The sequence below is a fragment of the Nipponia nippon genome, unplaced genomic scaffold (genome assembly GCF_047370975.1).
Source record: "Nipponia nippon isolate SJK-2023a ecotype South Korea unplaced genomic scaffold, ASM4737097v1 scaffold_4, whole genome shotgun sequence".
Classification (NCBI taxonomy): Eukaryota; Metazoa; Chordata; class Aves; order Pelecaniformes; family Threskiornithidae; genus Nipponia; species Nipponia nippon.
Window position 1 is genome coordinate 104,468,464 of NW_028262358.1, and position 22,900 is coordinate 104,491,363.

Sequence of the window (22,900 nt, forward strand, 5' to 3'; positions counted from 1 at the left end):
TCCTTGAGGGTTATGGCCTTTCACTAGAGAAATCACAGCAACGTTGAGCAAGCAGAACAACCAAAAATGGCTTTTTAGAATACTTTCACGGTTCTTTGGACATCTGACCCTAACTCACAGTTCAAAATAATGGATAAATGGGTGCCTGGGTGGGGATTTTTATGGAAAAGTATGCTACCACGTCTCTTTCAAAACAAGAGCCGTCTAAAATACCAGCTGGTACGCAGGGTGTTATATCTGGATCATTCAGCCATCGAACTGGGAGCTACTGGGACTCGCTGGACTCCGCCGGGCGCACCAGGCTCCTCGGCCCTGGCTGCAGGGCTCGGCGGGGCTCGGCGGGCGGGAAGGGGAGGGCTTGGGCTCGGCCAGGCTGCGGGGCACGGCTGCGGAGCCTGCCCTTCCCGAGGCGCACCCCAGGTGATGGCCCGGGGGGGAGAGGGGCCATTTGGCCGTCACCGCTGCCGGGGCAGCGCCACCCGCACCGGCCACAGCACCCGCCGGCCCCGCTCCGGAGGGGCCTGGCTGGGCCCTCGGCGGGGTCTTCTCCCCGGGGGCCCCTCCTGGGCCAGCGGAAGGCGGCGGGGGCTCTTCCCCCGCGGGGCGAGGCCGGGGGTGCCGCCGGGCGCCCGGCGGCCGTGCGGGAGGGCCGACCCTCGCCCCGGGGCCCGGCCGGGCGGGCCCGCCGCTGTCCGAGCGCGGCCGGCGCCGCGCCGGTTGCCGTGGTGACGGGAACCCCCCCCCCGTGCCCCCGCCCCCGCAAAGATGGCAGCGGCGGTGCGGCGGCTGCGGGCGGCGGCCCCGGCGCGGAGAGGTGGCAGGTGAGGAGCGGCACAGCCGCCCGCCTTGCCGGACGCTCCTCACGCCCGGCTCCCCTCAGCCGCCGGGCCGGGCGGGGCGGCGGGGCCGGGGCAGCGGCTGGGCGGGCCGGGGCCGCCAGCAGGCCGGCGGGTGAGGCGAGGCGAGGCGGTGGCGGGGGGCGGGCTCCCGGCACCGCCAGGCAGCGCTCCTCCCTCCCGCCCCGGGAGCCCCCGGCGGGGTGACAGCCCTGCCGAGCCGTGCCCAGCCGAGCCGAGCCGCCCCGGCCGGGGCTGCGGAGGCAGCGCCCGCTCCCGCCTCGGCCCTCCCGCTGCCGGGACGAAGAGAGGAGGGAGCCGCCACCCCCGCGCCCGCCATGTGGAAGCTCAACAAGAGCAGCAAAGTTCTGCTGGACGACTCGCCCGAGGAGGAGGAGACGCGGCCCCGCGGCCCGCCGCCGGCCGCCGCCTGCGCCGCCGCCTTCGCGGCCCCCCAGGTAGGAGCGCGGAGCCCGGCGGGGCGGCGGCGGCGGGGAGCCCCGCGGGGCCCGGGAGGGGTGCGCCCCGGCGGGATGAGTAATCACTTCTCCCGGGCCGGGCCGCGGCGGCAGGCTGGCCGCGGCCGGGGAAGGGGGTGTTCGCGCGGGGCGTGCAGCTGTCACCCGATGTTTCGGGGTGCTGACTGGCCCGTCCTCCCCTCTTCCCTTCCAGCAGCCGGCCTCCGGCGTTGCTGGGACTTGCTGTCCTTCCTTCCAGTGGCTTCATACCGCAGGGTAGGCAGGGGCACTGCAACCCATCTGTTAAGCACAGTGCGTTAAACGGTGATTTGTAAGGGCATAATCTTCATTTGCAGATACGTGCGCGTTTGTGTGGAGCACTGGCGTTTTGGCAGGGTTGCTTTTTCTGTAGTTTCAGTAATGGTAGTTGGCTGTCTTTAAATAGCCGCAATCTCATTTGAAAGCTTTCATTGTTAAATGGTAAGTTAAATACCAGCAGTGACCTTCTCAAAGTACTGGTCACCTAACAGATACAACCTGAAAGGAAGGGTATCAGTTGAGTATCAAGCAACACAACTAAAAGAATGTTTGTTGACTTGCTTTCAAAAACTTCATAACAATTAGGCATCAATCCAGCTCAGCAGCCTGTTACGCTGGCTGATACTCCTTTGTTGCTGAACTGATCTTCTGTTGCCACGGAGTGTCTTTAGATGTTGTATCAGAGGTTGCAGGAGACCCACATACCTAAAGCAAGTAGTTGCCCAGGGCAGCAAACTGGTGAGGTTTGTATTCAAAAGAGGGTACAAAAACCCACCCTACTTCCCACCCTATAGGCTGTCTTGCCTGCCTTGCTGGAAGAGCTGGAGTGTATCTGGATAATCTACCTTCTGCTTGAGTTTCTGGTTGACAGCTGCTATGGGTTGTCAACATGCATGGCTACTGCTGAAGAGCAGCCTCTCCCAATCGCAGCAATTATTCCCTTCATCATCTTCCAGTAGCCAAAATCACCAGTCTGCTCCCCTTGTCCTTTCCCCTGCACAGTAAACAGAAGAGCCCTTAGCCCTTGCTACTTGTTTGACAGCAGCTGTGAAGATTCATATGGATGAATAGGATCTTCTTCTGTGGGAGAGGAAGGACAGATACTCATTTTGGAGACCCCCTTCAGGGGATGAAGGGGGATTGTGGGGTTGAAGGCGACCCAAAGTATCTCCTACAACCTCTCATACAACATCTAACCTCTCCCTCCTACAGTTCCTATCCTCAGGTGCTTGGAAACTTCCACTGTTTTTGCTAAGCTGCTGGATTGTGCTATCCACAGCCCTCCTCGACTTGCTTACCTCCTGAAACCCTCCTTGAGCACCAAAGGTCACCAAAAGCTTCCAGTAAATCCCACTGACTATTCACTGCTTCTCTTCTCTACCACAAATGCTCCAAACCCCCTCTGAGGCTCCTCACCTTAGCCTCCCAGTCAGAAGATGATTCTTCAGACTTCTATCCTGACAATTCTCCCAGTCCTCTACTTTAGCAACAGAGGTTGGGGTTTTTTTGTTTGTTTGTTTATTTGGTGGGGGTCTTTTGTCCTGTCTGATTGTCTTTACTATCCTGGGCTTCTGTTCCATTAGTGGCAGTCTCATATTATAATGGTGATGACCATGATTTATGGTGCAAATGGTTTGCCATTTTCATAAATTTTAAGAAAATTCCTTTCCAACTCCCACAGTGTCTATTACCAATGGCACTGGAATAACAGATGCTTTTTTGATATTGGAGGTGGCAGGGGGAAAATAAATTATTTTAAGGCACTAAATGAAATATTCTTGAAGATGAAGGATTCGGCAAAGTTAGCAAGGCTGTAGTGTAGCTTATCACAGAACCTGGAGCAAAGACCATAAGCTATTAGTTGTTTTGCCTGTTAAAATTAAGAAGACTTGACAACTGGGGAAAAAAAAAACCCCACAGCCCCGCAAAAAGCATTTAAATGTAGTTATTTTAGAGTTTATGTACGCTTTAAGGAAGGATAGACTATATGGAAAACTATGACCACCTGATTAACATTGTAATTCTCATGATCTATCAAAGGCAGCTTCTAGGTCAGCCATAGGTACAGTATGTCTAAAACATGGCTTAGACAGGTGTCAAGGAGAAAGCGTGAGGTAAGCGAATGCGCTTCTTCAGCTTGATACAGCTGATCGGGTTCAAGGGCCCTGCTTTTAGTTTTTGACGTTTTTGATATTTCATCAGAACCTGTTTTTGCTCCCAGTAATGTGATTGCAAGGGAGTGAAATCCAGTAATGTGTAGGGGGATTTGGTAATGATTTGCACTTAGCTGCTGCTGCATCCTGACCTGCGTCAGCCAAACCCCTGACTTCGGAGGACAGTAGCACCACCAGAGCATGGAGGAGTTTTGGGGGTGGTTCTCTTGGTACCTTAGCTGTGCATGGGAAAGTCTTGGTCCTCCTCAGCCTCTGCTCTGTTTAAGTTGTCATGGTACAGCCTGCTTAAGCTGTGAATGAAGGATTACCTAATAAAGAAGAAAAGAATCCAGGACTTCCCTAATTTTCTGTCTTGAGGGCCAAAATCCAGATAATTTGTTTGAGTGCTTTTTAGTAAATTAAGAAAGCCCAGCATTAAATTTCATGCAGAAGTTTACTGTTAGATTTGATTTCCTCTAGGTTCTTTTCTGATACGTCATTTGGTAAAAGAGAAGATGAACCGTAGTCATCACATTTTGACTGATTTATGATATGTTGTTTTCCCCAACAACTATCTTTTGTCTTTGTTTTTAATGGGCAAGCGGGAAGAAAATCCTTGAGCTTCTACCATTCATGCTATAAATAATGCTGAAACTTTTTACTTCAAAGAAAAGAAATTGGTAGTCACATCTGTGTCATTAAAACAGACCAGGCTGAAAGTGTCCCAGTGTAATGAAATGTTGGTGCTGCATGTTGTTTCTTCAAAGCTGAGAAAGAGTGAAGGAGTTCTCACTGTGCAACCTAATAATTAGGACATTGCAGTAGCAGACAGCAACAAAGAATGAGGCTACTATAAGTTTAAAAAAACCCCCAAAACCTTTGTTATTGTACAGAAATTCTAATCATCCTATTTAGATATGGAAGCCTGATCTGGGCTTACTCAAGCAGACATTTGAATTTGTAGAAGTTCGTTGTTCTTAAATAGCAAAGCTTAGTCGGATCTAAAAAGAGAAGTTTTGACAGTTCTGTTTTTGTGGAATACAGAATGGCTTGATTTTGTTCCAGGGGAGAACAAAAACAAATTTTAGAACATGAAAATTGCAGTCGGAGGGAATTGTCAGCCCCTGGCCACTTTTTAGCAAAAGTTTCTGCATACATTCAAGTACTTTGAATTGTTAACACTTATTTAAAATAGTAAGGTGTTTCCTGAGATAAGAAAGACAAGTAAATTTTAAAACAGTACTTGTGTAAATAAATGTGTGGATTATTGTATATATTTTTTTTTTTAGACCAGACAGTTTTAGACTGAATCTTAGAAGTTAATTTTAATTTATGCTTTGAAGCATAAATATTTTTAATTTATGCAATGAAGCTGCTTTATTGGCTAAAGTTACAATTAATACATGAAGACAACACACGTAAATAGTACACATGTATGAAATGAAATTAATGTGCTTTTTCTGTGTCTCTCAAAATATGCTAGAAATGTACAGTGATGCATGCCAAACTTGCATTCAGTTTGTAATATAGTCATTATGTTTCAAACTGTAGCTGTATTTTTGGAAAGGGAAAAATGTTGGGTTTTGACTTCTGGAAGGCAATGTTTCGGCAGTCGTGCTAAGTTTTCTTTGGTTCAAGCCTGCTATCACCTAATCAGTCCTCAGAGATGTCAATGCTGTGTCAATATCCCATGTAATTCTGACGTAAAATGGCGCTTGACTTTAAAATACATCTGTATATTACAGTAGTGGGTGGGTCTCGGGCTGACCTCTATTATCTTTTGCAACTTTATCTTTCACGTAAACATATTTCAGATCCTTCGCCTTGATCTGTTCTCCCGCATTGTATTTTTCTGTTACGTTCAAAGAGAATATGTGCAAAAACATGTTTTATGCTGAATTTTGTTTAGACTTGCTTACTGGATGTTTTAAAGTTGGCTACGCAGAATTTTAGTTATCTATTTTAATGGAGATGTTTAAGTCTCTGGTACAATTTTAATCCCGGCTTTCATCTTGGAATGAGTTGAACTCAGACAGGCCCTGCAGGAATGGGTGGGAGCTGAACGGCATTTCTTATGTTCTACTAATATGTTGAATAAGGGTATTTTTTAATTAAGAAATGAAGCAGTCAATGTTAATCCAGCTAATGCCTTTCCTTCACTTTCTAACCATTTCAGTGTGTCTCAGGCTTTGCCTGCAGTACTCTTATAATTCCTTCATACCTTCTCCTCTCTTCTAGCCTGTTTTTTTCCTTTCATCAGACTTCTTCTTGTGACATTTCAGTGACATTTTCCTGGCTAAAATCCATCACCTATATTCTGTCATCATTCTTGAATATTAGATTGTGGGACTGACAGCGAGGACTTTCCTGAGCCCTTCCTTGGCCTGTCTTTCTTGCTTTTCCTCCTTCTTGTCACATTCATCTTTCAGCAGCCTCTTGAGTGGGTCCTGTTTCTGCCTCTCTGTCTTCCTGGAACTCTGCAGAGCTGACGGTGTCTTCTGGGGCTTTGGGCTTTCTTTTTTTTAATCCATTTCATTTCTGAGGTGCTTCACTTTCTGATTTACACTGTCATCTTCACGCAGTTGACCTGGATCAGATCTGCTTCTCACCTCTTACCCCCTCTCTGTTGGTTTATCCTGACTCTGAGAAGTCCTACAAAGCACATATTGTCTGGTTGGTCTCCTACTATAGACAACATCAGTATCTATCTTTTTGGTCAAGCCTGTAAGCTGAAAGTTGTCAGTGGCTTTTATCTATTGTGCAAAAGAGAATTTGTGTCCAATACTTTACTGTTGTTTCCTCTATAAAGTCCAGGTCTGCTTTTTTTTTTTTTCAATTACTATTATTTTTCTTTCTGTCTAGACAGCTGAAATTCTTGTGCAGACCCTCACTTCCCATCCTGACGGTGATTACTTCTTCTGCAGCTTCTAATACCTACGCTGAGTTTCCCCATTCCCTAGTCCCTGCAAATCCCATTGCTGATATTAATGTGGCATAAAGTTAAAGTCCTCATCCTTTGGTTTCTGCTTCTTCAGCTGGCCTCCCTTTGTTTCAGGACATTTACATTTAAATCTCTGTCCTTGCTTTCAAGGTTTTTCTTAGTACATCCCCTTCCCCTCCCCCGTTTGTCATTTTGATCACTTGTATCTTTCCTCAAGCCAGTCCTGCTTTACCGGCTCCAATCGCTTAGGTTTGCCAGCAGCCTTGTCTGTCCTCCTCCCCTCCAGTCTAATACAGAATTATCCACTTTCACTGATCCACAAAACCACTATCTTCTCCTCCACATCATTGCTTGAGATCCACTTTTCCAAAGCTATTTGTTGTATCTTCATGGGGTTTCGCGAGGTTTCTGGAATTGTACTCTCCTAGCAGTGCTGGACTTGCTACCATTAATATACAAACTAAAATATATTGCTTTTTGAGAATGAATTAGTTGTTTTAATCTATTTAATTCTTTTCTGGTAAAATAGGTTTATAATTTTTTCCTCGCTGTTATAGAAACTATTTGCCAGATTGCGTGAGGACATCCATAACATAAGTAGAGTTATTAGAAGTTACTGAACGCTTTACCAGGTAGACTATCTTTCAGCTCTGTCATCATGAGAGGTACATTTCCAACAAGTTTTGCCGCTGGTCCTTTGCGAGGAGCTCCAGGATGGGTCTGTGTGAACACCGCAAGTGCTGATAAAAGTCGCGTGTCAAAAGGAAGCAGTGCATGTGCTGGTGAACACTATAACCAAAAATAATGCGTTCAACCTGTTTTGCAGAAACGATACTGTGAAAATATTGCTATTACTCATGCAAGAGCTTTTTTAAAGATACGTAATTTAATTGCAAACACCATGACTGAATAAAAATTGTATGTCAGCTGCTGTCTTTCGAATTGGCATCCGTTGGTTTGTTTTCTGGATCGGAAAAAAGCAAATATGAACTTCTAGTATGGATAAGTTGTTAAAAATAATTGACAGATTTTTAGTCAGGAATTTCATCAAAATGGAAAACTTTACTGGAATATTTGAATTGTCACAGCAATTGAAGTCAAATTGACTATTCGAATTGTCGCAGCAATTGAAGTCAAATTGATTATTTGACTTTCTTACTTTGTTTCAGCTTTGACGCTGATGGTATTTTGATGTTAATACAGCTGTTTCCATTTCTTGAAGCATATTTGAAATATTATAAATTGGGCAAAACTAAATTCTTAATGAGCCGAGCTTTTTGAAATATTTTTAAGGTGTTTAATCTTTAATAACATTCCTCCAAAAATATTTCAGAGAAGCAAAGTCTGAGTAAGATGTATTATAACCACTTACTATGGAGATGCACAATAATGTGAACAATTAATAGAAAAACCTCATGTATTGATGTAAAAACAAGAGAGCACAGGAATCTGGTGTTCTGATGTTTCTCTTTGTAATGCCAATAAAATGCAGAACTACAAAAGTATTCTTATGTAAATACTTACATTCTGAAATTAATCTTCTCCAGTACGCTTGGCCATTTATATCAATTGACAATACAAATATGGAAATAATTTAGATATTCTATTTCAAAATGAATGGAATGTGAAGCAATAACTGAAGTGGTTGAATGAAACAGAGTTTGTGGAAATGCTAAACAAGTTCTTGACAGCTGTGGATGCTGAAGGAAAGAGCATTATCTGAATTTTAATTTATTCAGTATTAATAATAATTTGAAAGGTGAAAATATAGGAAAACTGTTTTTCATCTTCCATTCAGTCTGGTGAATAATAGGTGGTTACAAAAGACTGGGGCCTAGAAGATGGAAGCATTTTTAAATACATCGGATGGGTTGTCCGCTGTATCTGAAATAGTCACCTGGACTTTTTAAAGTCAGTGGAGTGAAAGAAGTCCTTCTAGAAATGGTCTGATGAACTGTATTTTAGAAGCATGTTTCAAGATTAGTGTTGTCTACTAAATATATCCCAAGATGAAAGTATAATTCTTTAACATACTTAGATTTTTACATTTTCCTTTTCTTTATGGACAAAGTATTTTCAGTTTTGCCAAAGAGTGGCAGAGGAAACTTGCAGGATAGGAGTTACTGTCACTATTTAGTCGCAGTGGCATTTAAAATAGTTTATTGTCATAATGTAGATGTTTTTCTAAGTGTAGTGAGCAATCTGGAGTGGAAAAGCATTTTTTTAAAGAAGAGCAAAATGAGTTTAAAATACCAAATTACTCTTGAGCATGAACAGACTTTAGAAATGCCTAGGTTAATATTTTTCATTGGCGATATTAGTAGGACATTTTCAATTTACACCACCTGCCCAGATGGCTAGTTTCATTCGCTCACTTGCTTTAAGGACATAAAAATGGAAGATTGAGATCTAGCAGTAGATGAAATATGGACAAGGCTAATGAAATGATCTCGATCTCAATCTAGGCTAGCTCTGCCAGAAAGAAGCAGAGGCAATTCACGGTTCAGCATGGGAGTTATATCTGCTGAACACATAGCCTCGTGTCCCAGAAAAAAGCTACGTATGACTGAGTAATGCATCCTTTATTTGTTAAAATTGCAAACCTTGTTTTTCCTTAAAGGGCTTGTTCAGTTTTGTGTGAGTGTTCAGGTACAGTTCAGCTTTATTTTTCAGCTGTTAAAAGAATATGTTGAAAATAGTGTCGTTGCTTCAGTGCCCATTTACATTTGATCACTGTTGCCTCAATTTCCTGACTCAGAAAGCATATATCCACACACTGAATTTTCCAGGTGTATATTATAGGTGCAGCAAGGAAAATGGGGCCCAGTGCCACTGATCTCCTGCAGATAACTTTCTTCTTGCCCATGTTTGAGTGCATTTTGCATTGTTTTTGATTCAGTTCTAAAATTAGATAAGCAGGGTGACTTTTGCATTAATAATCTGCTTTAGGCTTGTTTGTTTCATTTGATGTTATAGCAAGATCCTAGTCAAACCTAAGGAAATGGTTTCTTTTGTTAGCTGTATTTTAAGATGGTGATCTGGCAGTGTGATCTCCTCTTCCGAATCTGTGCTGACTGTTCCTGATCAGGCTGTGTATATATGGTTGTTCAACTGTTTGGTTTGTAATCAGTGTTTTGGGAATCTTTCCAACTTCAGAGGTTAACTTTCAGGTTTGTGATTTCCTGAGTGATTTTTTAATATATTTTTTTTTAACCTTCCCCTCTCCTATCAATACATTATGTAGTGGGGTTTGTGGAATACTGGGAGTTGTGTTACACTCCAGGGTGGAATTTATCTCTTGAGGTGGTGTTTGTTTTGTTTTTTTTTCCCCACTAAAATGATACATTTGTGGTTCATAATCTAATTTGCACTTACAGGCACGATAACCTAGACTTTAAATTACGCTCAGTCCTTGATGAGAGGTGATGATAGGCAGAGGGGATGTAATAGGTCAGCAGAAGGGCGAGAATTTGCACCAAAAGGACCTACTCTTTTAATAATAGCTTGTTTACTCTTACGTGTGCTTGGCTTTGACAGCTAGTGTGTGTACGATAGGGAGGTTCCACAACCGGGCAGAGAAAATCGATAATATACCATTTTACATACTAGAGCAAAAGAAGGGCATGCAGGGCGAGATGATGCTATTATGTGCATTAACTCTTTGATGTCCAGCGTTCCTCATCTTGGCCTGAATTATGAAAGTGAATGATCTAAAGAGACTAATTAATTACTTTACCACAAAGGAAGCTGAGGGAAGTAGATTACAATTTTGATCTCTGTACAAAAAGGTTTGTGTGCTACTTGAATTAATCCCTTGAGTACCTTATGGTTTGCAGTATGTCCAACAAAAGGGCACTTGTTTCCTTATGAAAACACAGCGCACATACCAACCTTCCCCTGCCAGAACTGGAAGGCTATTCAAGTTGCTGATCAGCATTCCCACTAGCGTTAGCATTTAGTCACCTATTAGTTACTAAATACTATAATGTGGTCCATGTTTTTCTTTTAAATTGAAGTAAAAAATGAATTGTTGTAACTGTAAACCGCCCAGATTAAAATACACTGGAATAATTTGTGTTAAGTGTCAGCATGTGTTACGCAGCGTGACAAAGAAAGCTCATCTTCACTCTTTACATGTAGCTGTACAGTAGACCGTCCCCTAAAGAAAATTTGAAAAACCAGATTGTAGGCGCCCTGATCTCTGAATGGTAACAAAAGTAGAGAATATTTATCAGAAGAGGGAGTACTAATGTGTATCATGGAAAAACGCAAATTCTTTTGTGGGTAACAAGTGAAGACAGGTTGTATATGACTTCTCATCTGTTCTCCTTGACTTCCTAGCGGTGGCACTGGTCCCCACCCTCCCTCTCCTCTTTCCCTCTGTCATTTCTTTTTTTTTTTTTTTTTAATACATAACCCATCCCTACCGCCCAGTGTGCAGGTCCTTCCCCGCAATGTGGGCCACGGCTGGCTCTGAACCCCCACACGTGCTCCTCCCGTGCTCTCTTCCTGCCGTGGGGTGTTAGTCTGCTGCTCTCTGCTTTCCCTAGCGATGCATTTTCCACAAAACGTTTTGAAATCTAGTCTCTTTGCTGAACTCAAACCTACTGGCCGGTTTCAATCAAGAGTTACTGCGAGCACGTGGGATGTACGGGTGGACATCACAAGCACACCACAGTTGTCCAAATCTCCTTTTCTTAGGCAGTGTATCTTAAAAGGATACAATGGATACTTGATAGGTCTTCCAACCCAAAAAATGTATTTTAAGTATTGAATTCTCACCAGTTGCTTTCTTGAGGGTATCTTTTAATTTTTGTATTTCGTGTCTTTTAACTTTGTGTTGTCTTCTTACCATCAGCCTCAGCTGCATGAGCATAGTTACTGCCAACTACTTTCTCATGAGGCAGCACCTTGTATGTCCGTGAGTAGTAGCACTGTATTAGCACAGAAACACAGCCCAAGCTGTCACACTTGTAAAGAAGCAAATGAATACCCCTTTTTGTCTACTGTTTATTGTGAATTACATCTTTTATCCACAATGGTATTCACATTTTATTATGCTGACTTCCTAGCCACATGAGGTGCTCATTGCATCTCTCGGTTTTCCCCTAAAAGCTTTCACTGTGAAAGTCGCTTCGTGCTCTTGCTTCCTTGTGGTCTGGCTTGCTAGAGGCCATATGCCTTCACACTTCCATCTTTTCCCTTCTCTGCAGTAGAGCATAAAGTCTCTTTATGCGCTTTCATATTTTTATTATCCTTCCTAAGATATTTGGAGAGCTGTAAGAATTAAAATGAGAGGTGTTATTTCTTTGGAAGGTACTAACAGTGTCTTGTTTGTTCTGGAGACAATATTGTTGGTTGGTGAAACTGGTAGCTCTGCCAGCTCTGGATGTCTCAGATAATTTCTCCTCTTACCGTACTTCCCCTTGAGGCTTTTCTAGTTCTTGTTATTTTTTTTTTTTCCTTGGGAAAAATTTGGACAAATCAGATGAAGTATTCTCTAGCTCTTACCCTGTGTCCAAGCAGAGATGCCATCATGTTAAGTCTAAGGCTTTGCAACCTCCTCCAAAAGTTTCAGAGCTGAGAGTGCTGAGGAGAAACAAGAAAACTTCTGAAAGGGTACATGTGTGGCGTTTCCATTTAGAACATTGCCAATGATTCTCTTAAAAGGAAAGAAAGAAAAAAAAAAGGGGGGGGGGGAGGGGGGAGTAATTGAAATTCATTTCAGAGTACTACAGAAATCTTAACTTTGTCATTTTTGGTATCCCATCTACAATAATATCCTCCTGTGTTAAAGACAGCTTGCCCTCCTCGCTACAACTTGCTTTCAGGTTGTTGCAGAGAGCAATAAGGTCTCCCCTCAGCCTCCTCTTCTCCAGACTAAACAACCCCAGCTCCCTCAGCCACTCCTCCCAAGACTTGTGCTCTAGACCCTTCACCAGCTTCGTTGCCCTTCTCTGGACACGCTCCAGCACCTCAATGTCCTTCTTGGAGTGAGGGGCCCAAAACTGAACACAGTACTCGAGGTGCGGCCTCACCAGTGCCGAGTACAGGCGCACTATCACCTCCCTGGTCCTGCTGGCCACACTATTCCTGATACAAGCCAGGATGCCATTGGCCCTCTTGGCCACCTGGGCACACTGCTGGCTCATGTTCAGGTGGCTGTCAACCAACACCCCCAGGTCCTTTTCCACCAGGCAGCTCTCCAGCCACTCCTCCCCCAGCCTGTAGCGTTGCCTAGGGTTGTTGTGACCCAAGTGCAGGACCCAGCACTGAGCCTTGTTGAATCTCACGCAGTTGGCCCCGGCCCATCGATCCAGCCTGTCCAGGTCCCTCTGTAGGGCCTTCCTACCCTCCATCAGATCGACACTTCCACCCAACTTGGTGTCGTCTGCAAACTTCCTGAGGGTGCACTCGATCCCCTCATCCAGATCATCAATGAAGGTATTGAACAGGACCGGCCCCAGCACTGAGCCCTGGGGAACACCACTCGTGACCGGCTGCCGACTGGATTTGACTCCATTCACCACCACTCTCTGGGCTCGGCCGTCCAGCCAGTTTTTAACCCAGCGCAGAGTGCACCCATCCAAGCCATGAGCAGTCAGTTTCTCCAGGAGAATGCTGTGGGAGACAGTGTCAAAGGCCTTACTAAAGTCCAGGTAGACAGCATCCACAGCCTTTTCCCAAGTAACAAGCCATAGGACGAGAGGAAACGGCCTCGAGTTGCGCCAGGGCAGATTTAGGTTGGATATTAGGAAAAAATTCTTCACTGTAAGAGTAGTTAGTCACTGGAACAGGCTGCCCAGGGAAGTGGTTGAGTCTTCATCTCTGGAGGTATTTAAAAGACGGGTAGATGCAGTCCTTAGGGACATGGTTTAGTGGTGGACTTGGCAGTGTTAGGTTAACGGTTGGACTTCATGATCTTAAAGGTCTTTTCCAACCTTAACGATTCTATGATTCTATGACAGCTAACTGAAATCTGGAAGTTAAATAACTTAAGATCCACAGGATGTGATATTGTAATTTTGGATGATAATAGGAGTTCCTGACTTTGTGTTCTATTTCAGCATACATTTATCATTGAACTGTAGTGCAATGGTCGTCTTCTTTGTTCTAGAAATGCTCCTAACTCCATCCTTGTCCCTTGTGTAATATAAAGTATTGCCTATAAAGTAAATGGGAATATTAGTAGGCAAACAGACAAATATAAATACAAAAAATATATTTATAAAAAATAAATATAACAAAGATGCATGGGATTTGAAGCTGGTCTCTCAAAATGAAACTGATGCATTTGGGCCCCCACTTGACTAGGAATACCTAACGCTTCTCATGCCAGCTTTCTCACCTCTTCCTGATGCTGTTAGCGAAGTGAAGGAGGTCTTTGGTAACGCGTAGGAGCTGGGATACTGTGTGTTTTGGGTGTCTTGGGATATGTGCGTGTGGAGTTACCCTAAAACAAAAATTAATCTTACGGAGCAAAAAGCATATCAACTCCTTAGCATTTACTTTAGTTGGAAAGGAAGGAGTTGATAAATTTGATTTTGAAACAGTTAAGTGGCTGACATAAGCAAAAAACGGACCAAAGTGAACACAGGGGATTCTTTGAAACTGCTACTTGAAAGACACTTTCCATAAAGCATTCTATTGTAACTCTGTTTTTTTTCTTGGAAATGGAGTTAAATATTTTCAGTTATAGGTAGCTGTTCTTGTTTTGTACTTGGGGACTGTTTGTATTTGGAGTTATAGGTAGAGCAAAAAAAACCTAACATTTTTCTCATTAAAACACAGACTGAAAAAAGTGAACATTATATAACTCCTGTATGCTGTGGCCCACTTTCTATATCTTTCTTTGGCCTCTAAAGTACTCCCGGCGCTGATTGTACTTGCCCCGTCTTGAAGAGAACGTTGATAGTTAACCCGATGGCCTGAGTGTATGAAGACACCAGCTTAATTCAGAGATGGACAGAAATGCTACCCCACTGAATTACCTTCACTAGCATCTTCAGTACTCTGGTTTTCTTCAGAAATCTACCATTATAAATGGAGGGGAAAGGAATGTGGGCAAAAATCTGTCCTTGAGTTAGGGAAATGTAATGCTTTTTAATGTGAAGGAGGAAATAATCTTGGGACATTCCAGATGCTGCATAGACCATCATCTAGTATGGTATTCAGAAAATCAGCGTAGATCCAAAAAATACAGACACAATTATTAAGATCAAATTAAATTTTTAATTTTAATTGTACTAAAATGTTATGATGCAAGGGTTTTCTTGATCTGTCTTTGGGGTGTGGGGTTTTTGGTTTTGTAAGGGTTTGATTTTGTTTTTTACATCAGGTGCAGCATTTTTCATCATTCTAAGTGCAGTTTTGTTCACATTTCTTATTTTAGTAGTGGTGTTTGCTTAGTTTTGCATTGTGATTGTATTTTGTCCATTTTCTTTTATGATGGGCTGAATGGAATAAAAGCATTTATGAATACTCTAAAATGTGTCACTGCTAATTGTCAAACCAAAACTGACTATGGGCCTTTTTTTTTATCTTTATCCTTTTTTTGAGAATAAAGACCAGTTTCTTCATGATGAAGTTTCATCTTCAGTGTCACAACTTGCAACAAAGGTAAATACCTGTTCTTCGGAAGCGTAACGTTTTATATCATATGTATTTCAGTCAGTGTACTTCATTGATGATTCTATAATTACGTATGATCCTTGGTCATGGGGTTCTCACTGAAGTAATATTAGCAGTGCAGTATCAGTTAGAAAGCTGCCTTATTTGCTTTTGTTAATGGGGAGGGGAAGGTATCTTAATTTTTTTTCTTCCACATGATAGGTATTAAAACACAAAATGAAAATAAGAAGCCACAGGAATAACTGCAGTGAAGTCTAAGGAAGCACTAAATTTTAGCTGTAACCAGCGATGAAAAGAAGAAAAGTAGAAGGGATTTGGGTTATATATTCCATTATATGTAGCTCAGCTGGCTCTCTGACCACAAGAGGTTAAGGGCTTTATCTTGTATCTCTTTCAGAAAAGAAAAGTAGGCATACAAGTTAATTTTTTTTACCTTGATATGTGTCCAAGAATCTTTTTTAATGTTCTTAAAATACATTAGTAGAAGATGAAAGAACTGGAAGTTCTTACGATACGCTAGAGCTTGTTTTGAAATTCCATAGGTATAGAGAAAAGCATTTAAAAATAGGTTCATTAGTGTAATAGGATACTTTACATTAATATGTATAAACTGAACATCTGTCTCTGTTACTTCTTTTTGTTCTACTTCGGATGCAGCCGTATTTTCACTGAAAATAGAAGTCAGATTGTACTGTACTTTTTTCTATTCTTTAGGAGAAATGTATTCTTTGTTATGAAAACATAAATTACTGTTTATTTTATGCCAGATGATGAATGTTTAGGAAAAGAATCTTGAAATCAATCTATTTTATATTGAAACCTTTTTCCCCCTTAGTCATTCAGGAAGGCTTGCTAAGTGTGTGTTTTGACTTAAAAAAAAAAAAAAAAAAAAGTCACCAGGCAAACCACTGAGCTGCAGTACTTTTGTGTTTTAAAGTAAAACCCTCTTGTCTTAAAAATGTATTCACAAAAAAGCACCTTATCCTTCTCATCTTCTCTTCATTGTTGTTTCTGAAAGCACTTCCGTATTTTATTTGGTTGTTCTGTTGTCTTAAAAGCTGTCGGTACAGTGATATTCCAGAAGTTCCAAAATCTTTAATATGTATTATATGTGTGGCCTTTTCAGTATGCACATGTCATGAATAAAACAGTCTCCATGTTGAAGCAGTATGGTGGAGAACAATGAAGTTCTTGAAGAAAGGGGCAGTGGATGAAGGGTATGTCTGCCCTTTAGGGAGGCAGCCTTCCTGGTCTCTTAAAGCCTGAGTTTTAAGATGGTCCTGATGCCCATTTGCAGAGGGAAGACTTTGACCTAGGTTTAGAGGTGCAAAAGTGGGAGCTAGTCCTCGTGGCTGGAGGTGGAGGTTGGAAAACGGTCTTAGTTTCTGCTCATGGAGGAAGCTGCCTGCTTAGCAGTGAGGGCAGGCTAATTGCAGTGCTGAATTTTTCTAGGTCCCTCTTCACAGCTCTCCTGAAAGGCAGGTATAGCTGGTTAAAAAGCCTTGTGACATCTCAAAGTGAGGAACTGCGAACCTTCTAGTGGTGCTCTGTGAAATGCAGAAATCTGGAAACCGTGCTCGTCCTGCACCTGGCCCTTCAGCCTCTGCAAAGCTCATCTTGGGGGTCCACCTACATGCTGAGCTGCTGGGTTAAAAGCACAGCAGAGACTTCATCTACAGTTGTTATTAGGCCAGTTTTTGAAAAGAGACAAAGAGTTTTGAGAAACGAATCGTTGTAATAACGGAATTGGAGATGTTGGGACATTCTGGTAGGGCTGGAGTTTTAGCTCATGTGCGCCACAGAATACAGTAACTGTAGGTCTGCACACCAGCAGTTAGTTGAGAAATTCCTCCCCCCTCACCAAATGCTTTGATATCTGGAAGAAAAATTTGGAGGGGGGGTTGTTGTTTCACTTTCTGTTATTTGAGTTCTTGCATGTTATGAATAGGTTCCCTATAATGTGGGAACAACACTTCTTTAATTCAGGCTGATTGGCATTTTTTATTATAAAACACTTAGTTGTAACTTTATTGAACTGTAAGGTACTTTTATGGAAAATTCCATCTCTAGCTTTTTATTTTAGGTTCTTTTTTTTCAGGGGGAGGAGGGAGGAAAGCTGTAGAACAAACAATTGTTTCTTCTCAGTCAAGGTTGAGAGGAAAATCCGTTCTTTTTGTTTACGTTTATAAAAAGTTTCTGCAAGTGTTTTGTGGAGCGCCTCTACTTCGCTGGAGGGTTTTGATCCACCAGTTGTCAATCCTCTGTGAAAATACTTGCGAAGGTCTGCTAAAACTTGGCCAAAATATAAATTTCTGGAAATCTCATTTCATACATGCTGAGTAGTGCCTTTTTAGGGATTAGCTGCTTAACTACACAATGGCATTGAACATGCTGATTCTCACTGCAGGTATACAGTGAGAATCCCCTGTAATTGCTCTTTTTGGTTGCTAAGACTCTTGTCATGTGGCTTCTTGTAGCCCACAGAGAGGGACTTCTGTGCTCCGGAGCCTTGCTGGCCAGGCAGTCAGGAAGCAGAAAAGTCTAACTGGAACATATTGAAAGTACTGGTACCCACTCATAAAGCAGTATCATTTTAGAGTCAGAGTAATATTCGAACATACTTGAATCTCTTGCTTTGAAATGTAAACTGTTTGTCTTGTACCTCTAACATAGTGTCCCAAATCCTTGCTATTATTCTTTGACTTGATTGTATCATGTGCTTTTTTTCCTTCCGTAATAAGGTGTTTATGTACATTAAACACATCCATCTGATGTATGGATTTAACTGTTTTCAGTTAAATTTACACATAGTCTTCCTCTGTAGTATATGTTCAACTATATCTACATACTTTGTTTTTGCAATGTACTTCTTAAATTTGCGTTTAGGAGTGATATACTTCTTTAGTTTATACCCAACTGTTAGTATTCCTGGTTTATTGCCTTTTAGCCTAATTTTTCATGAACCTTCTTGCCCTTTAGTAGAGCTCTAACGATGAACTATGTACCTTTGACAGTAAAATTAACTGAAAAGTCTTCTTAGTGATGCTTTACTGTTTCCCAGTAGACTCTTTGATTGCTCATTTCTTACTCATTGCCTTTTTACCTAGTGTGGGAAGCTGAGTGTCATGTAAATCATCAGAATTTGTTGGTGTGGTGAAAAATGGTACCCCTAAAGTAATTTTTTTGCAATAATACCTCTCAATTTTGTAGGAGACTTCCAATTTGAGAGGACCTGTCCCTTTCTGGGGCACTTAATAAAGTTAACTGTCAGTAGACATTTGTTCCCTGTTTCATCTAAAGAAAGAAAATTTGTGGTCGACATGCGCAATTTATATACAGTTGATTCACTTGAGTCAAGAGAGGTAACAAAGCAGAAAACCCTTACTATAAGGGTTGAGTTTACAGAGTGAAGCTTAGGGGGTGAGTTTGAGGAAGGCATACTGTATGTACAAAGCTATATGTATGGAAGAAAGTGGATAGATGACTGCAGCTTTCAGAGGGTGCTTGAGCTGATACAGTAGTTGCTGCTACAAAAAAGGTGCTGTTGCCCCTAACTTCCACATTCTTTGGTGACTGTTTGACATCTTCTAATGAGCTGATGCTTATCACTAACCCAAAAGAATGCAAAAAATGAGATTTCTGCTGGCTTAGTGAGTTGAACTGGTTTTCCACAGCATCACGGAGGTACAAAACCATAGTATACAGAAGGCAGTATAAATGTGAGCAGGCAATGGACTGGGTTGACCCTTTTCAGCAGCAGTGTGTGATAAACCAGATCTGCCACCTTGTGAGACTTCTCTCTGGGAATCTGTCTGACAGATGGGCACCGATACTGAAGCGTTGGCAAAGCAGAGGGGAGGGGAGCGAGGGGAAGAAACAGCAGACAGTTTGACTAGGGGTACACACTGCATCCTTTACATGATGTTCTAGAAGTGACTACTTGTGCTCCCAATTTCGGAAGATACGCTAATTAAATGGCAGCTTTTTCATGGTGGAGGAGGAGTACTTCATAAGCTGGAATTTCTTCTACTGAAGGGGAAGAATCTGTGTTCTGGACTTGAGCTCTTTAGATGCCTGTCGGGACAGACAGTGATGATGGTTTTTCAGTAGTCTGCCAGTTGATGGATTAATATGTATGTGTAATTTCACTTCTACTGATCCTTTTAGGTGATTGCATGGGGCATTGTGCTGCACAGATTTTCACAATCTAAAATGGAAGATATGGGAGAAACTTTATTAATGGCTGTTCTGATAAGCATACTCCATGCTCCCATAGTCAAAGTGGTATGAGACCAGTCTGTAATCCTACTTCACAGAATACTGAAGGGGCATCTTGAGAAGTTTCTGCCTTGTTTCTCCCTGGTATTTTTCAAAAATAGTAGACTGCAGCATCTGACCTGGTCCTCTAAAGGTTTTGTCTTTCTAACATCTGATGTTACAATTCTAGTCCTTCTTAATAGTGCTGTCTTTTTTTTGTTGTTTTTGTTTTTTTTTTTTAAAAAAAAACCTGGAGTTTTGACTGTATACCTGGTTCTATTCTAGTGGTATCAATCAGCTTTGATTTTCAAAGATCACCTCCTCTAAGCTCAAGAATAGCCCATCCCATCAAGCAGAGCAAGAAGCAAAGGTGGCAGGAGGCCTGTCTGGATGAACAAGAAATTCCTGAAAAACCTCAAACATAAAAAGGAAGCATACAGGAGGTGGAAGCAGGGTCAAGTGACCTGGAGGGAATATAGAGACAGGCTCTGAGCATGCAGGGATGGAGTTAGGAAAGACAAAGCCTACCTAAAGTTAAATCTGGTGAGGAAAATAAGAGCAACAAGAAAGGTTTCTGCATGTACACCAGCAGTAGGGAGGGTGTAAAGAAGATGGAGCTTGATGCTTCTTGGTGGTGCTCAGTGAATGGGCAAGAGGCAATGGGCACAAATCAAAATAGAAGAAATACCATTCAAACGTAAGAAAAAATGTTTTCACCATGAGGGTAGTCAAGCTGTGGAACAGGTTGCCCAGAGAGGTTGTGGATTCTCCAGCTGTGAAGGTATTAAAAATGCAACTGTACATGATCCTTGGCAATCTGCTCAAGCTGACCCTGCTTTGAGCAGTGTGGTTGGACTAGATGGTCTCCAGAGGTCCCTTCCAGCTGTAAAGGCTGTGTGATTCTGTGAACTTTGGATGTTGAATTATTTCTTTTTCCACTGACACATGGAAAAATACTTTAAAGGTTTGAGAATACAAGCTAGTCAGTTATGTATATAAACTTTTTTGAAAGTTTTAGGAGTAGTACGTTTGAGTTTTGTGTAGACAGTTATATCATAAAAATGAAATATAGAACTTCTGCAAGTGGCTTGATGCTTTATGGCCATATCTGTACTGTATTTTCATACTTTGTGTAACTTCAATCTTTTTAGATAAAATAAGTTTCTGGTGTGGTGAGGAGTCAGCTTACCAAAGTGTCATCTCTTCTTTACTTATTGACCTTCCCTTGACATCCATTGCAAGGAAACTAATTGATCTGGGATCTGGGTCTTTCTCCACGTGTTCTGTAAGAATGTAAGAAATTCTCAGCTGATTCAGAGACTGGCCCATCTAGTCTGGCAGTCTGTCTTTGACTGTGGCAAGGAGAGATGCTCTTCAGGGAGAGCATAGCTTGGCCAGTTTCTAGGGCCTCTTCCCCTAACATCAAGGATCATTGTTTTGAGATATTAGGGGGTGCATACCTCTAAATAGAGGGTATCCATTTATGGACCTGCTGTCTGAATTTGTCTAACCCTTTTTGTGATGGTTCCCAGCATTTTTTGGCTTTGCAGCTGCTGCATGTTAAACTGATGGTTTCAGAGAATGGTAGCTTCCTGAGCTGTACTACCAGCACATACAGTTGTAACTGTTCTGGCTGCCTTGGTGGTGGCGCTGCATATGTAGGTGGTGCTTGTCGGTAGGTTAAAAGTCTTTAAAGAATATTGAAAAGAAATACAGAAAAGCAGCAGGCTGTTGTGAGGGTTTTTTTTAAGTACGTGACAGTTACATGACAGCCATAGTCAAAAAGAAAGATTGTTGTCTTAACACACAGTTCAGTAGTTGGAAAAAAGCTTCCGGAAGTGGGAAATAAGTATTTGACCTCCTCCTTTGCTAAGGTTTATATTCTTCAGTATGGTACCACTGAGAAGACTGGTCACTCCTTTTACAGTTGCGTGAAAAGATGCCTCAGCGGATCAGCACCGGTGCAGGCAGCTGTAGAAGAGGAGGTTTAAGCATGGTAGGCAGAGATTCTGGTTTTACTCCTGCACTTCTGGGGTTTCCTTCAGCCTAGTCCATTTAATATCCACTAGACTTTGTGAAATGAGTTTTATCGCATATTAGCAAAATATGGTCTACTTGGACACTGATGGTGGTGTGTAGATTATCCTGGAAGTGTTTCCTCTGGAAACCCCAAAGAAATAAGTGGTGCAAGTATATCTTAAAGGTTTAGTGTACATTTCCTCTAAGGGCTAGTTGAGAAGAATAAATCAGTTAGAATCTGCTACACGGTTATTACCCTTGTGCGTACCTACCAAATGCCTTGGATCCATTGTGGGAGTACTTGTTTATGCAAAATATTGAAGGAATGGTACAATGTGTACATAGGTACTGATTTACATACAGGTAGAAAGAGTGCAGAGCTTGTAAATTTTTATCTGGAGACCTGCACACATTATCTGCTTGACACTGAATAGAACTTTTCTAATAATTGTTCTTAAAGATATCTGTAAATCAGAATCAGGCTTAATAAAGTTAAATTTAAAAGTATCCAAAGTTAAAAATATGGAAAGCTTGTGATATTATGAAATGTTATTATTAATAGATTTTATTATGAAATTATTTTGGTGGGGTTTTTTTGTTTGTTTGGAGTTGTTTGTGTTTTTTTCTTTTTTTTTTGCTGGAAGATTGCTTGGGTATCCAAAACAATCCAGCAAAGGTTGGAGTTGTATCAGTGAAGTATGTATGATGTTCTAGATTAAAAGGTGTATGTGTAGGTATATCCTTTTTTACATGAACTTAAGTGTGTATATAAATGCTTATCTCCAAATAGACTTTTGTCAATGCTGTTCTTTAAAGGCACATACAATTTAAGTTAAGCTAGTTGTCTGTCTGTATATTAAATTGCTATCTGAAAACCAGTTACAAGGTGGGTTGTTGTGTTGGGTTTTTTTTAATCTGCAGATTTCTTACATGGCAATGGCTTGATGAAACATCATTAGTGAAGAAAGACAAACTTACATATAAATTAGATCCCTGAGGTACATTTGGGTCTTTTTCCAGTTTAAAGACCTAAAGGATTAAGGCAGTAAGAGTGGTTATGTGCTGCTTTTAATTGTGGGTTTGCCTATGGTAGCAAAGGTTCCTTCCCAAAAAGGCCTGCAAAAGTAGACTTTGAGTAAGATAACAGAAGACGAAGGATTTTTTTTAACATATGAAAAGCTAAGTGCTTTCTAGAGTTTCTCTCGTTCGTTGTGGATGAAGTACTTTGCAGTGAGCAAAAGCCAAATCAGAGTAACAAATCCTCATGTTAAACTTGTTACAGAATTTAACTGAACAACAGAAACAGGTAACAGGATTAGGCCTTTATAGACTAAAATTGAGGGTTTTGACCATTATTTGCACCACAGAAGCATTAAATGTTGAGTACTGCTTGGAGAGGCTGATAGTTTAAACAGAAGGATTTTGTATAGCAAGGTATCTGTTTGAAGGTATCATCTGCAGCTTGTCTGGTTTTGTTTTATGCTATTGACAGTACCAGTCCTCTATGAGATGGGTATGGTGAGTCTGTCACAGGGACGCAAAGTTGAAGTTAGCTGTCTACATATT

At 41.9% G+C, this 22,900-nt stretch overlaps 1 protein-coding gene across 2 annotated transcripts in view; it reads left to right on the forward strand.

Moving 5' to 3' along the window:
* Window positions 1-1,038: 1,038 nt before the first annotated feature.
* TDRP (testis development related protein) overlaps window positions 1,039-22,900 on the forward strand; it is a 29,268-nt gene continuing 7,406 nt past the window's right edge. Inside the window, exons 1-2 of one of the 2 annotated variants that reach the window (XM_087774185.1) lie at window positions 1,039-1,294; window positions 14,987-15,046. In XM_087774185.1, the coding sequence (XP_087630311.1) occupies window positions 1,175-1,294; window positions 14,987-15,046 (180 nt within the window). In that variant the 5' untranslated portion in view covers window positions 1,039-1,174. The remainder of the gene's footprint in view (window positions 1,295-14,986; window positions 15,047-22,900) is intronic. The other variant, XM_087774187.1, reaches the window with a different exon arrangement.